The sequence below is a fragment of the Mercurialis annua genome, linkage group LG8 (genome assembly GCF_937616625.2).
Source record: "Mercurialis annua linkage group LG8, ddMerAnnu1.2, whole genome shotgun sequence".
Classification (NCBI taxonomy): Eukaryota; Viridiplantae; Streptophyta; class Magnoliopsida; order Malpighiales; family Euphorbiaceae; genus Mercurialis; species Mercurialis annua.
The window spans coordinates 22,549,452-22,562,879 of record NC_065577.1 but is presented as its reverse complement, the minus strand read 5'-3'; the positions used below and the strand labels follow the sequence as shown (position 1 = coordinate 22,562,879).

Genomic DNA, 13,428 nt, shown 5'->3' with positions numbered 1-13,428 from the left:
CGACATACTAATCTAGCATCACTTTTCACGCACACCTTGCATAATATAACCAAACCATGCTTAGGTAATAGGAACGACGCGTTAGAGAGACTTGAAACGGGACATATTAATCTAGTGTCACTCTTCACGCGCACTTTGCGTAATATAACCTAACCATGCTAAGGAAATCGGAACGACGTGTTAGACAGACTTGAGATGCGACATATTAATCTAACGTCATTTTTCATGCAAACTTTGCATAATATAATCAAACCATGCTTATGTAATCAAAACGACGCATTAACGAGCCTTGACACGCGACATACTAATCTAGCGTCACTCTTAACGCATACCTTGCGTAATATAACCTAACCATGCTTAGGTAATCAGAACTACACGTTAAGGAGACTTGAGACCTGGCATACTAATCGAGCGTTACTTTTCTCGCACACTTTGAGTAATATAAACTAACCATTCTTGGGAAATCGTGGTATTCGAAACGACGCGTTAAAGAGACTTGAGACACGACATACTAATCTAGCGTCACTTTTGACCTAAACTGTGCATAATATAACCTAACCATGCTTAGGTTATCGGAACGACGCATTAAAGAGCCTTGAGTCGCGACATACTAATCTAGCGTCACTTTTCATGCAAACCTTGCGTAATATAACCTAACAATGCTTAGGTAATCAGAACGACGCGTTAAAGACACTTGAGACGCGACATTCTAATCTAGCGTAAGCTAACCATGCTTGGGTAATCAGAACGACGCGTTAAAGAGACGTGAGACGTGACCTACTAATCTAGCATCACTTTACACGCACACTTGGTGTAATTTAAGCTAGCCATGCCTAGGTAATCGGAACAATGCGTTAAAGAGACCAGAGACGCGACATACTAATATAGAGGCACTTTTCACGCACATTTTGCGTAATATAACCTAACCATGATTAGGTAATCGGAACAACGCGTTAACGAGAATTGAGACGCAACATACTAATTTAGCGTCACTTTTCACGCACACATTGCGTAATATAACCTAACCATTCTTATGTAATCGGGACGACGCGTTAAATAGACTTGAGACACGACATACTAATCAATCGCTACTTTTCACGCACACTTTGTGTATTATGACCTAACCATGCTTATGGTAATCGGAACGACGCGTTAGAGAGTCTAATGACGTGACATAAGCATGGTAATCGAAACGACGCGTTAAAGAAACTTGACACTCGACATACTAATCTAGCGTCACTTTTTCACGCACACTTTGCGTAATATAACCTAACCATGCTTATGTAATTGGAACGACACATTAAAAAGCCTTGAGACGCGACATACTAATCTAGCGTCACTTTTCACGCACACCTTGCGTACTATAACCTAACCATGCTTAGCCCTAGTCGTGTCTCAAGTCTCTTTAACGCGTCGTTCCGATTACCCATGGTTAGGGTATCACTACTGGATTTCATTGTTTTTGCGACGGACAATTCCGTCGCAAATCACTTATATTCCGTCGCAAATACACATTTGCGACGGATTTGCGACGGAACTAGTCCGTCGCAAAAGCTCTGGTCGCTAAAATATTAGCGACCAGAGCGTCGCAAATATGGCGACGGCCAGCCCGTCGCCATAACCAAACACACCGTCGCCAATGTCGTCTCCCAAAAAATGAAAAGGGAGACGTATTGGCGACGGACTTGTACAATTTTGCGACGGAATCAATTCGGTCGCAAATATTAACAATTTGCGACGGAATAAATTCCGTCGCAAACTTGTACCATTTTGCGACGGAATCAATTCCGTCGCAAATTGTTAATATTTGCGACCGAATTGATTCCGTCGCAAAATTGTCAATATTTGCGACGGAGTCGTTTCCGTCGCAAATATAGTCGCAATTTTGACAGAAGTATCTATTTTCCGTCTGTTTTTCCTATTCAATTCACGACGATTAAAATCTGTAAAATCTATTATTTGCAACTCTCATTAAAACTCAATTTCCAAAAACGACCGATTTCATATAAAAACATGTTATATTTTACATATCGTAAGAAAATATATAAAACAAGATAACACAAAATGTATAAAAGTGAAAAAATACAAAATGTCAGAAATACAAACGTGACACTACAAAGTCGGAGTGTCGTCATCGTCTGAAGGACCTGGGGGTGGGCGATACTGCGGAGGAAGAGTCTGCATCATCTTCGCCATCTCGGCCTGAATAATCTCGGCCATCCTCTCATTAGTTCTCGCCTGCTGGGCACGGAGATCCTCCACCTCAGTGGTAATCTGGCGCAGTCCGTCCTGGATCCCCGCCCGCACACGCCGCTCGATCTCCTCCTCAGTTCGCTGTGACTGTGTGGACTTGGTCCTCGCCCTACTAGACGTCGTCGTATCCACGTACGCACTAGTCGCTGAACCCAACCCGTAGACACGCCGCTTCTTGTTGACGCCCTCGATATCCAGAAATAGCTGCGTCTCGTCGACTTCTGCTGTGCTAGACGAACCACCCTCTCCGGTCGGCGGCTGCGATGCAGCAGCAAGTCTCTGAGCAATTGCATCCTACAAAAAGATTGAAAAACATATATATCACATAACGGCTAATTAAAACGTATAACATATGAAATTTAAGTATAAATCCTAACGAAAATTCGGCAGCATTTCCTCTATAATTTGATCAACACCCATTTTTCAGGGACATCCTGCAAACATATAGATTTCATATACAACCCACCGGCTGTTAACACACCTAATCTAACATTTACAATTTAAATTAAAACACATTTTACACTAATTTAATCTAACACTTGAGTAAAGTAAAACAACTACTAAAATTAGATTGTTTATGACTTACACTCATGTCTTGGGCCCTCTTGTCTACCATGACACCCTTATCAGCTTTCGTGGAGTGCATCCGAGTATACAGCTCCGTTGCGGTAGGCTTGCGGCCGAGCTCGTCAGCCTAAAAGAATAATAAACAATTTGTTAGTTCATCAGAAAATCAGAAAATAAAAGATAGTTATAAATAAAAAAGAATTCTAGAAACAAACCAACACATCCATATGTCTGATGGCGGAACGGGATCCCCCTGTGTGGCGTACTGGTCCAGAACCGGCTCCAGCAGGCTCGCTCATCCGATTAGCGCGAGCTACATCGGACTTCTTCTTCTCGTCCTCTGACGCCCAGACGGCCTGCCAGGAATCCCAGATATCTTGGCTGATCGAGGTATGTTTGCCGTCCTTGTCTCTCATCCTGTGAATAACGTCCTTGTATCGGTTGGCAGCATGCGTCATGAATACACCTTTGATGACGTCGTCGCTGTAATCCGCCGTATCCCACCAGTATTCCTTCTGCAAAACATAAACACCAAGTTTGAGTTAGTAATTTTGCGTTAGTCTAAAATCAAACTTTAAAATTAACAATTTATTACCTTAAATTCCTCCCAATAGAAATCTCTCTGCTCTGGAGTCAGAAACCGCCAGGCTCGCCCATTCTCGAACCAGCACTTTCTAAAGATCTCCCGCATAGATCGGGAGATTGGTCCAGAGTTCAACAGCCTCTCCCTGCGAGGTTACAGCAAACTTTTATTACTTTATATAGCAAAACGATTAAAAAAATTAAACTAACAATTTACATTCTTACCTGCTGGCGTCTGGGAAACACAGTGCCCTCCCCTGATCATCCAGCTCTGCAGGGGGCTCTCCTCGCTGTCGGGGCTGAACGGGGGGTGCCGCCTCCACCTCCTGCTGCTGATCCTGAACAGGGATATCCTCAACAGGGGCACGCACAGCTGGGTTACCCCGACCACGACCTCTAGCTGGGTTACCCCGACGTCCCCGACCTCTAGTCGGATCACCTGAACCACCCTGCCCTCTCATACCTGCAGACATTAAAATATGTTTCGTTCCACATATAACAATTTAACAATTATAACAAAACATTACAGAAAAATACATTATAAAAAAATACATTTTAATTGTTAACAATTTCATATATTTAAATTAATTAATACATTTAATAATATAACTAATTCATTACAATAATAAATGAATACAACTAACAAAAACTGCAAAAATATCAAATACGTCAGTCAAGTTGTTCTTCATCTTCGTCTGATGAGGATGGCGGAAATTCTTCTTCTTCATCTTCAGCAGGAGGGATTTGCAACGCATCTTCGTCCGCCACCTCATTCAGGTCAGCTAAATTTGTGGGATTGTCGTCCGTTTCAACTATAAGGGGATTTTCTTCAATGTCATCTTGAAAGGCCGGGATAATTGCATCGGGCATGTCAAGTTCTGATCGTGCCTTAATTTTGCAAACTGCCCACCAATTTACTTTGTCTCGTTTTCTACTTGGATATGGAAGGTAGTGAACTTGGTCAGCCTGTTCTGCCAAAATGAACGGTTCGTATTTATTGTACCTGCGTCTGTGATTAACATCTACCAAGTTGTATCGATTGGTAGTGTCCGTGCCTGTATCCGTAGGGTCGAACCATTCGCATTTGAAAATGACGGTCTGCTTCATTGGTAGAGCTGGATACTCTAACTCAATTATGTCCGTTAGCACTCCATAAATTCATTTTCACCCTCAACATATTATGTTCCCCTTACGCACACACCGCTATTCATTGTAAGTTGATCCTGCCCATATTCCTGAGTCAGAAATTTGAAGCCATTTACATAGTATCCCTTATATGTGGTGACCTTTCTACACGGTCCCTTTGCGAGACTCAGAATAAACGGATTAGTACAGACAGTTGGATCTTTCACCTGTGGGGAGTTAGAAATTTGTAAGATTTATAAACCTTATTATTAAAATGGAAGTCCATTGTTATAAGATACGTACATATTGTTCGAACCAAGAGGCGAAATCACTTTCAAGCACTCTTTCAATTTCTGTTTCACTTATGTCACTGTTCCTTTCGCGCAATCCGGCCACAAAAACCCTTTAAATGGAAAAGGCCCAAACTAAATCAAATTCTAGCAAATATGTGAAATATTACACTATATTTAAATGCTTACCTTCGATAATCTTCGATTTCGGAACAATTCAGAAGAACATAGGTCCGAGCAGCGATGATCTCATCGTCTTCAAGATATCTCCTGCCGCTACCACGCAACGGCTTTCCCTTAGGTTTAAAAATTCCCAGTCTGTCGGCATCTTCATCGATATCCATATCACAAGTTTCATTTCTTCCCAAACGCACGGGTAACATCGGATCGCCTTCAGCAAAATAATAGGATGCAAATTTAGCGATTTCTTCTTGCAGATATCCACTACTAATGCTCCCTTCGACCCTGCCTTTATTAGTGACTTTTTTTTTCAATTTCCTCAAATATCTGTAACCGGATATTAATATTAGTAATATGAACAGATGGATTCGAGAAAAAACCATGACTAATTGATTACCTTTCAAATGGATACATCCAGCGATACTGAACCGGTCCTGCCATCATAGCTTCATACGGAAGATGCACGGGAAGATGCTCCATAGAGTCAAAAAAGCTGGGTGGAAATATACGTTCCAACTTACACAGGATTTTTGGGATCTCAGTTTCCATACGGTGTAGATCTTCCTGTGACAGTGACGTGGAAGTTAACTCCCTGAAGAAGATACTTAACTCTGTTAGAGGCTCCCACACATTTTTCGGAAGTAGCTCCCGAAGAGCGATTGGCAGAAGTCGTTGCATAAAAACATGGCAGTCATGACTTTTCATTCCATGCATTTTCAGCCCCTTTAGATCAACACATCTAGACAAGTTTGACGCGTACCCGTCTGGAAACTTTATTTTCTGAATCCACTCAAGCAAAACTCGTTTTGAATCCCTATCCAAAGCATACGTTGCCTTTGGAAATCTCCCAGTTGCCGGATCTTTAGCTAACCCTGGCCGATCACAGATGTCGTTCAACTCTTCACGAGATTTTGCATGGTCTTTTGTTTTCCCGGGGACATTGAGAACGGTATTAAAAATGTTATCGAAGACATTTTTCTCAATGTGCATGACATCGAGATTGTGACGTATTACATTCGTTCTCCAATAAGGCAAATCCCAAAAGATACTTTTTTTATTCCACCCATGATCTTTTGACAGTAATGCATTAGTAACTTTCGCACCAGGCTCAAATGCCTTCTTAAACCCCAGTCGATCAATCTCTGCTAACAGTTCATCTCCAGTTCTCACCCCTGCAAACCTTTTCCCGACCTCTCGTTTCCCCTTACGGAAATCAGTAACATTTCGACGGAATTGGTGATTCGGAGGCAAAAACTTGCGATGGCAATCAAACCACGATTGTTTACCGCTTTTATCCAGTGTGAATGCATCCGTGTTTTCCATGCAGTACGGGCATGCTTTTCTACCAGCAGTGCTCCAACCAGACAACATAGAATAAGCGGGAAAGTCATTTATTGTCCACATAAGAGCCGCTTTTAGTTGAAAATTCTGACGCTTATGAACGTCATATGTCTGGACTCCACATTCCCACAGTTGGTTCAACTCTGCAATCAACGGCTGTAGGAAGATATCCATTAGGTGTTTTGGGTTTCTAGGCCCCGGTACCAAAACCGTTAAAAACATAAACTCATCCTTCATGCACATGCCTGGGGGGAGATTGTACGGCGTCAAAATGACCGGCCACGAGGAATACTGCTGCCCAAAATTGGTAAATGGTTGAAACCCATCGGAGCATAAGCCTAATCTGATATTTCTCCCTTCATCGGCAAACTCAGAATGCAGTTCACTAAAACGTTTCCAAGCCGGAGAGTCGGACGGGTGGCACATCTTATCACCATCCATCTCGTGGTCTGCGTGCCACGTCATATGCCGAGCAGTGGCTTTCGAAGCGTACAACCTCTGTAGCCTCGGAGTTATTGGAAAATAGAACATTTTACTATATGGCACGTTAGCCTTTCTTTTTGTGGATTTTCCGTGGGTCACAGGTTTCCACCGCGCATAATTGCAAACTTTGCAGCGCGTTAGATCCGCGTCCTCCCCCCAATAAATCATACAGTTATAAAAACAACAGTCAATAACCTCAACCGGCAACCCCAAACCTTTGACCAGCTTCTTAATTTTAGCAAAATTCGTTGGCATCTTGTTGTCCTCCGGGAGCAGCTCCTGTATCAATCCGCATACGTCGTCAACTAAAGCTATTGAACCCTTATGTCGACACTTGATCTCCATCACTTTAGCAGATGCAGAAAATGGAGAGTGTCTGCTATTCCCAGGCCATATGTCTTTTTCAGCCGCACGCATCATATCATAAAATTTTTGAGCTTCAGCATTCGGGAGCTCATCTTCAGGAAACGTTATTTCTGGACCGGCCGCATCAAGAATCATTCTTTGAGCGGAACTGAACTCACCTGGCCCCTCATCTTCATAGTCGAACTCAACATCCTGCTCCGGTAACTGTGCAAGGGGAGGGGGGTTCAAAACGCTCCCCTCGCCATGAAAAACCCATACTTGGTAACCTTTCACAAACCCATTCTTCAATAAATGGAATTCCACCTCATCGACATCCCGATAGCTTGTATTTCGACAACCTCTCTTAGGGCAGGGGCATTTTATCTGTACCCCACTCATACAAGCCGGATGCCGTAATGCAAACCGGACAAACTCCTTCACATGCTCCTTATACCCTGTGGTTAGCAGCCCGTTTGTGTGGCTCCTGTACATCCAACTGCGGTCCGTCTCCATTTCTGTAGCGCGGATAATTAGAGGTGGGGTTTTCACTCGAGATAAGCAAAGTCAATGTAATTGACTGCTGAAAAGGTAGGGCCCTATCCCATTCGCAAAACAGGCGCCCCGTAACTCGGCCACGATATATGCCTAGCAACGGAGAAAAATATTCGGCAGCCTTCCGGCGTCGTTCTCCTTTAGTGCGATATTTAGTATATGCGTTGTAACGCTAATTATATATTCCTCGAGGAATAAGCGTTACAAAACATATACTAAACATCCACCCGGAGAACAAACGCTAGAAAACAACCGAATATTTTTCTACCGCTACTAGACATATATGGTTTTTCGTGATCGAGTTACGGAAGCACAAGTTTTGCGAACTGTACAAACTGTACAATCCCGTGTCGTTCAATCTCTTGAACACACGGGACGGGAACTCTACGGCTAGGTTTACGATTTTATTCGGTGGGAATAAAATCGAGGTTTATTTAGGTTGATTATCGTAAATAAAAGATATTTCAATTAAAATAAATCAAAATCAAAATAAGCGATAAAACCTACTTGTTGAAGGGCAGAACCGCAAATAAAAGGTGAAACGCTCGGATCACTCGGAACAACGGTGCGCGGCTATCAAGGGCTATCAGCGACTGTCAGGATAAATAAAAACACCTATTAATTAATAAAAATTCGGCAGCACTTCCCCTAAAAATGAGAATCACCCATTTTTCAGGGAAGTCCTGCAAGCAAATCACAATACATTTTAAAAAATAATTACTTATTGATCAATTACAACCAACAATATCAATACCAATTACAACACTATAATAAATTATTCAACATTATAATTAATTATAATATTAAATAAATTAATCACACAAATAACCAATTTATAATTTAATAAACCTACAATTTAACAATTAATATTAAATTAACACTTCAATTAACAAAAATATATAAAGTAGGTAGGATTTTATTACGTAAACTAATTATAATTGACTAATTAATAAAATTAATTAATTAATTAAAAGAAATTATATTAATCTAAACTAGAGTTTTTTTCCCTAAACTATAAGTTATAATACTTAATTAAATAAAATTCAATTAAATATTGAAAAACTCACTATGGCAGCGGGACGGAGGCGGTGGCAGCAGGACGGAGGCGGTGGCAGCAGGACGGAGGTGACGTCTAAAACCGAAATAATAAAACTATTATATATTAAACAATTTATTAAATAATATTCAAACAATCAATAAAAAATAATTAAACAATTAATTAAACAAGACTTACCGCCGGAGGAAGGGAAGGAGGCGGAACAGATGGCGGCGCTCGGTGGAGGAGGAGGAGCTGACGGCGGCAGCGGTCGGTGGAGGAGGAGGCACTGATGGCGGCTGCGGACGGTGAAGAAGAAGAAAGGAGCAGCGTGGAGGAGGAGGGAAACGACCGGCGGCGTGGAGGAGAAGGAGTTGAACGGCGGCGTGGAGGAGGAAGAGTTCAACGGCGGCAGCGGTTTCAAATTCTGTTTTAATTTTCTGAAAGAAATGGGAAGGGGAAGGCGAGCTGCGTTTTAATTTAGGTCTACATTTGCGACGGACTATAGAAATCCGTCGCAAATGTAGTCCTAAATGAAACGCAGCGTTTCAATTGGGATCAACTTTTGCGACGGATTTCTATATCCGTCGCAAATGTAGACCCCAATTGAAACGCTGCGTTTTAATATAGTAGTTTGCGACGGATTATAGCAATCCGTCGCAAAGTACTATATTGAAACGCAGCGTTTCAATTGGCGCCAAAACGTTTGCGACGGATGTACTTATCCGTCGCAAATGCTTAGGCGCCAATTTAAGCGCGCCAAGTCCCGCCTTTTTAGCGACTATTTTGCGACGGGTAGTCCGTCGCTATAAGGGCGGGAAATCACCCCGCCAAGATTTCGATAGAATTTGCGACGGATTTAGCGTCCGTCGCAAAATCCGTCGCAAAAAAGGTAAATTTGCGACGGAATATATATCCGTCGCAAAAGTCCGTCGCAAATACGCTGTTTTCTAGTAGTGATATATTACGAAAAGTGTGTGTGAAAAGTGACAATAGATTAGTATGTCGCGTATCAAGTCTATTTAACGCGTCCTTCCGATTACCTAAGCATGATTAGGTTAATTTACGCAAAGTGTGCGTAAAACGTGATGCTAGATTAGTATGTTCCGTCTCAAGTCTCTTTAACGCGTCATTCTGATTACCCAAGAATGGTTAGGTTATATTACGCAAAGTGTGCGAGAAAAGTAACACTAGATTAGTATGTTTCGTCTCAGGTGTCTTTAATGCGTCATTCGAATTAGCTAAGCATGGTAAGGTTATATTACGCAAAGTGCGTGAAAAGTCACGTTATATTAGTTTGTCGCGTCTCAAGGCTCTTTGATGCGTCGTTCTGATTACCTAAGTATGGTTAGGTTATATTACGCAAAGAGTGCGTAAAAAGTGACGCAGGATTAGTATGTCGCGTCTCAAATATCTTTAACGCGTCGTTCCGATTACCAAAGAATGGTTAGGTTATATTACGCAAAGTTTGCGAGAAAAGTAAGGCTAGATTAGTATGTTGCTTCTCAAGTCTCTTTAACGCGTCGTTCCGATTACCTAAGCATGGTTAGGGTATATTACGCAAGGCGTTCATGAAAAGTGATGCTAGATTAGTATGTCGCGTCTCCTGTCTCTTTCACGCTTCGTTCCGATTACCCAAGAATGGGTAGGTTATATTATGAATAGTGTGCACGGAAAGTAACAATAAATTAGTATGTCGTGTCTCAAGTCGATTTAACGCGTCGTTGCAATTTCCTAACCATGGTTAGGTTATATTACGCAAAGTGTAAGTGAAAAAGTGAAGCTAGATTAGTATGTCGCATCTCAATTCTTTTAAACGCGTTGTTCTTAACCTAAGCATGGTTAGGTTATATTACAAAAAGTGTGCGTGAAAAGTGACGCTAGATTAGTATGTCGCGTCTCAAGTCTCTTTCACGCGTCGTTTCGATTACCATGCTTATCTCACGTAACAAGTCTCTTTAACGCGTCGTTCAGATTACCTAGGTATGGTTAGGTTATATTACGCAAAGTGTTCAAGAAAAGTGACGCTAGATTAGTATGTCGCGTCTCAAGTAGATTTAACGCGTCGTTGCAATTACCTAACCATGGTTAGGTAATATTATGCAAAGTGAGCGTGAAAAGTGATGCTAGCTTAGTATGTCGCGTCTCAGTTCTCTTTAACGCGTTGTTCCTATTAACTAATTATGGTTAGGTTATATTACGAAAAGTGTGCATGAAAAGTGACACTAGATTAGTATGTCGCCTCTCAAGTCTCTTTAACGCGTCGTTTCGATTACCATGCTTATCTCGTGTCACAAGTCACTTTCACGCGTCGTTCTGAATACCTAAGTATTGTTAGGTTATATTACGAAAAGTTTCACGAAAACTGACGCTGGATTAGTATGTTGCGTCTCAAGTCTCTCTAACGTGTCTCCTATTTCCTAAGAATGGTTAGGTTATATTATGCAATGTGTGCGTGAAAAGTGACGCAAGATTAGTATGTCGCGTCTCAAATCTCTTTAATGCGTCGTTCTTACTATCTAAGCATGGTTAGGCTATCTTACGCAAAGTGTGCGTGAAAAGTGACAATATATTAGTAAGTCTCGTCTCAATTCTCTTTATTGCGTCGTATCGATTACCATGCTTATGTCGCGTCACACGTCTATCTAACGTGTCGTTCCAATTACCTAAGAATGGATAGTATATTACAAAAAGTGTGCGGTAAAAGTGAAAATAGATTAGTATGTCGCGTATCAAGTCTCTTTAACGCATCGTTTCGATTACCTAAGTATGGTTAGGTTATATTACTCAAAGATTGAGTGAATAGTGGTAGATTAGTATGTCGTGTCTCAAGTCTCTTTAACGCGTCATTCCGATTACTTAAGCATGGTAAGGTTATATTACGCAAAGTGTGAGTAAAAAGTGACGCTAAAATAGTATGGAGCGTCTCAAGTCTTTTTAACGTGTCATTCCGATTACCTAAGCTTGGTTAGGTTATGTTACACAAAGTGTGTGTAAAAAGGGAGGCAACATTAGTATGTTGTGTTTCAAGTCTCTTTAACGCGTTGTTCTGATTACCTATGCATGGTTAGGCTGTATTACGCAAAGTGTGCTCGAAAATTGAGGTTAGATTAGTATGGCGCATCTCAAGTCTCTTTAATGCGTCGTTCCGATTACCTAAGATTGGTTAGGTTATATTGCACAAAGTGTGCGTGAAAAGTGACGCTAGACTAGTATGTCACGTCTTAAGTCTCTTTAACGGGTCCTTCCGATTACCTAAGCATGGTTAAGTTATTTTACGCAAAGTGCGCGTGAAAAGTAACTCTAAATTAGTATGTTACATATCAAGTTTCTTTTACGGGTGTTATGATTACCTCAGCATGGTTAGGTTATATTACACAAAGTGTGCGTGAAAAGTGACGCTAGATTAGTATGTCGCCTCTCAAGTCTCTATAACGCGTCGTTCCGATTACCAAAGCATGATTAAGTTATATTACGCAATGTGTGCGTGAAAAGTGATGCTAGATTAGTATGTCGCGTTTGAAGTCTCTTAAACGCGTCGTTCCAATTACCTAACCATGGTTAGATTATATTATGCAAAGTTTGCGTGAAAAGTGACGCTAGATTAGTATGTCGTGTCTCAAGTCTCTTCAACGCGTGTTCTGATTCCCTAAGCATGGTTAGGTTATATTACACAAAGTGTGCGTGAAAAGTGACGCTAGATTACTATGTCGCGTCTCAAGCCTCTTTAACGCGTAGTTCCGATTAGCTAATCATGGTTAGGTTATAATACACAAAGTGTGCGTGAAAAGTGATGCTAGATTAGTATGTAGTGTCTCAAGTCTCTTTAATGTGTCGTTCCGATTACCTAAGCATGGTTAGGTTATATTACGCTTTGTGTGCGTGAAAAGGGATGCTACATTGGTATGTAGTGTATAAAGTCTCTTTAACGCGTCGTTCCGATTACCTAAGCATGGCTAGCTTATAATACGCTAAGTGTGCGTGAAAAGTGACAATGCTAGGTTAGTATGTCGTGTCTCAAGTCTCTTTAACATGTCGTTCCGATTACCTAAGCATGGTTAGGTTATATTACGCAATGCGTGCGTGAAAAGAGACGCTAGATTAGTATGTCGTGTCTCAAGTCTCTTTAGAGTGTGTTCCTATTAGTATGTTGCATCACAAGTCTCTTTAACGCGTCGTTCCAATTACCTAAGCATGGTTAAGTTATATTACAGAAAGTGTGCGTGATAAGTAACGCTAGATTAGTATGTCGCGTTTCAAGTCTACCTAATTATGGTTAGGTTATATTACGCAGTGTTCGCGAAAAGTGACAATAGATTAGTATGTCGCATCTCAAGTCTCTTTGACGCATTGTTCTGATTACCTATTGTTAGGTTATTTTACGTAAAGTGTGCGTGAAAAGTGACGCTAGATTAGTATGTCGTGTCTCAAGTCTCTTTAACGCGTTGTTCTGATGACCTATAGTTAGGTTATTTTACGCAAAGTGTGCGTGAAAAGTAAAGATGGATTTGTATGTCGCGTCTCAAGTCTCTTTGATGTGTGTTCCGATTACCTAAGCATGGTTAGGTTATTTTATGCAAGATGTGCGTGAAAATTCACCCTAGATTAGTATGTCGCGTCGTTCCGATTACCTATGCATGGTTAGGTTATATTACGCAAAGTGTGTGTGAAAAG

General features: G+C 41.3%; 2 protein-coding genes across 2 annotated transcripts; both read right to left on the bottom strand.

Moving 5' to 3' along the window:
- Positions 1 to 2,065: 2,065 nt before the first annotated feature.
- On the bottom strand, positions 2,066 to 9,144 carry LOC126659894 (uncharacterized). Its single transcript, XM_050353215.2, has 8 exons — positions 8,953 to 9,144; positions 8,786 to 8,850; positions 8,226 to 8,311; positions 3,628 to 3,865; positions 3,416 to 3,548; positions 3,036 to 3,335; positions 2,840 to 2,947; positions 2,066 to 2,547 (listed from the first exon to the last, which is right to left on the bottom strand). Exons 4-8 carry the CDS (start codon positions 3,861 to 3,863, stop codon positions 2,113 to 2,115), a joined length of 1,212 nt encoding a protein of 403 aa, XP_050209172.1. The 5' UTR covers positions 3,864 to 3,865; positions 8,226 to 8,311; positions 8,786 to 8,850; positions 8,953 to 9,144; the 3' UTR covers positions 2,066 to 2,112.
- LOC126661752 (uncharacterized) lies at positions 4,581 to 7,679 on the bottom strand. Its single transcript, XM_050355618.1, has 4 exons — positions 5,395 to 7,679; positions 5,007 to 5,324; positions 4,831 to 4,930; positions 4,581 to 4,754 (listed from the first exon to the last, which is right to left on the bottom strand). Exons 1-4 carry the CDS (start codon positions 7,677 to 7,679, stop codon positions 4,581 to 4,583), a joined length of 2,877 nt encoding a protein of 958 aa, XP_050211575.1.
- Positions 9,145 to 13,428: the final 4,284 nt, after the last annotated feature.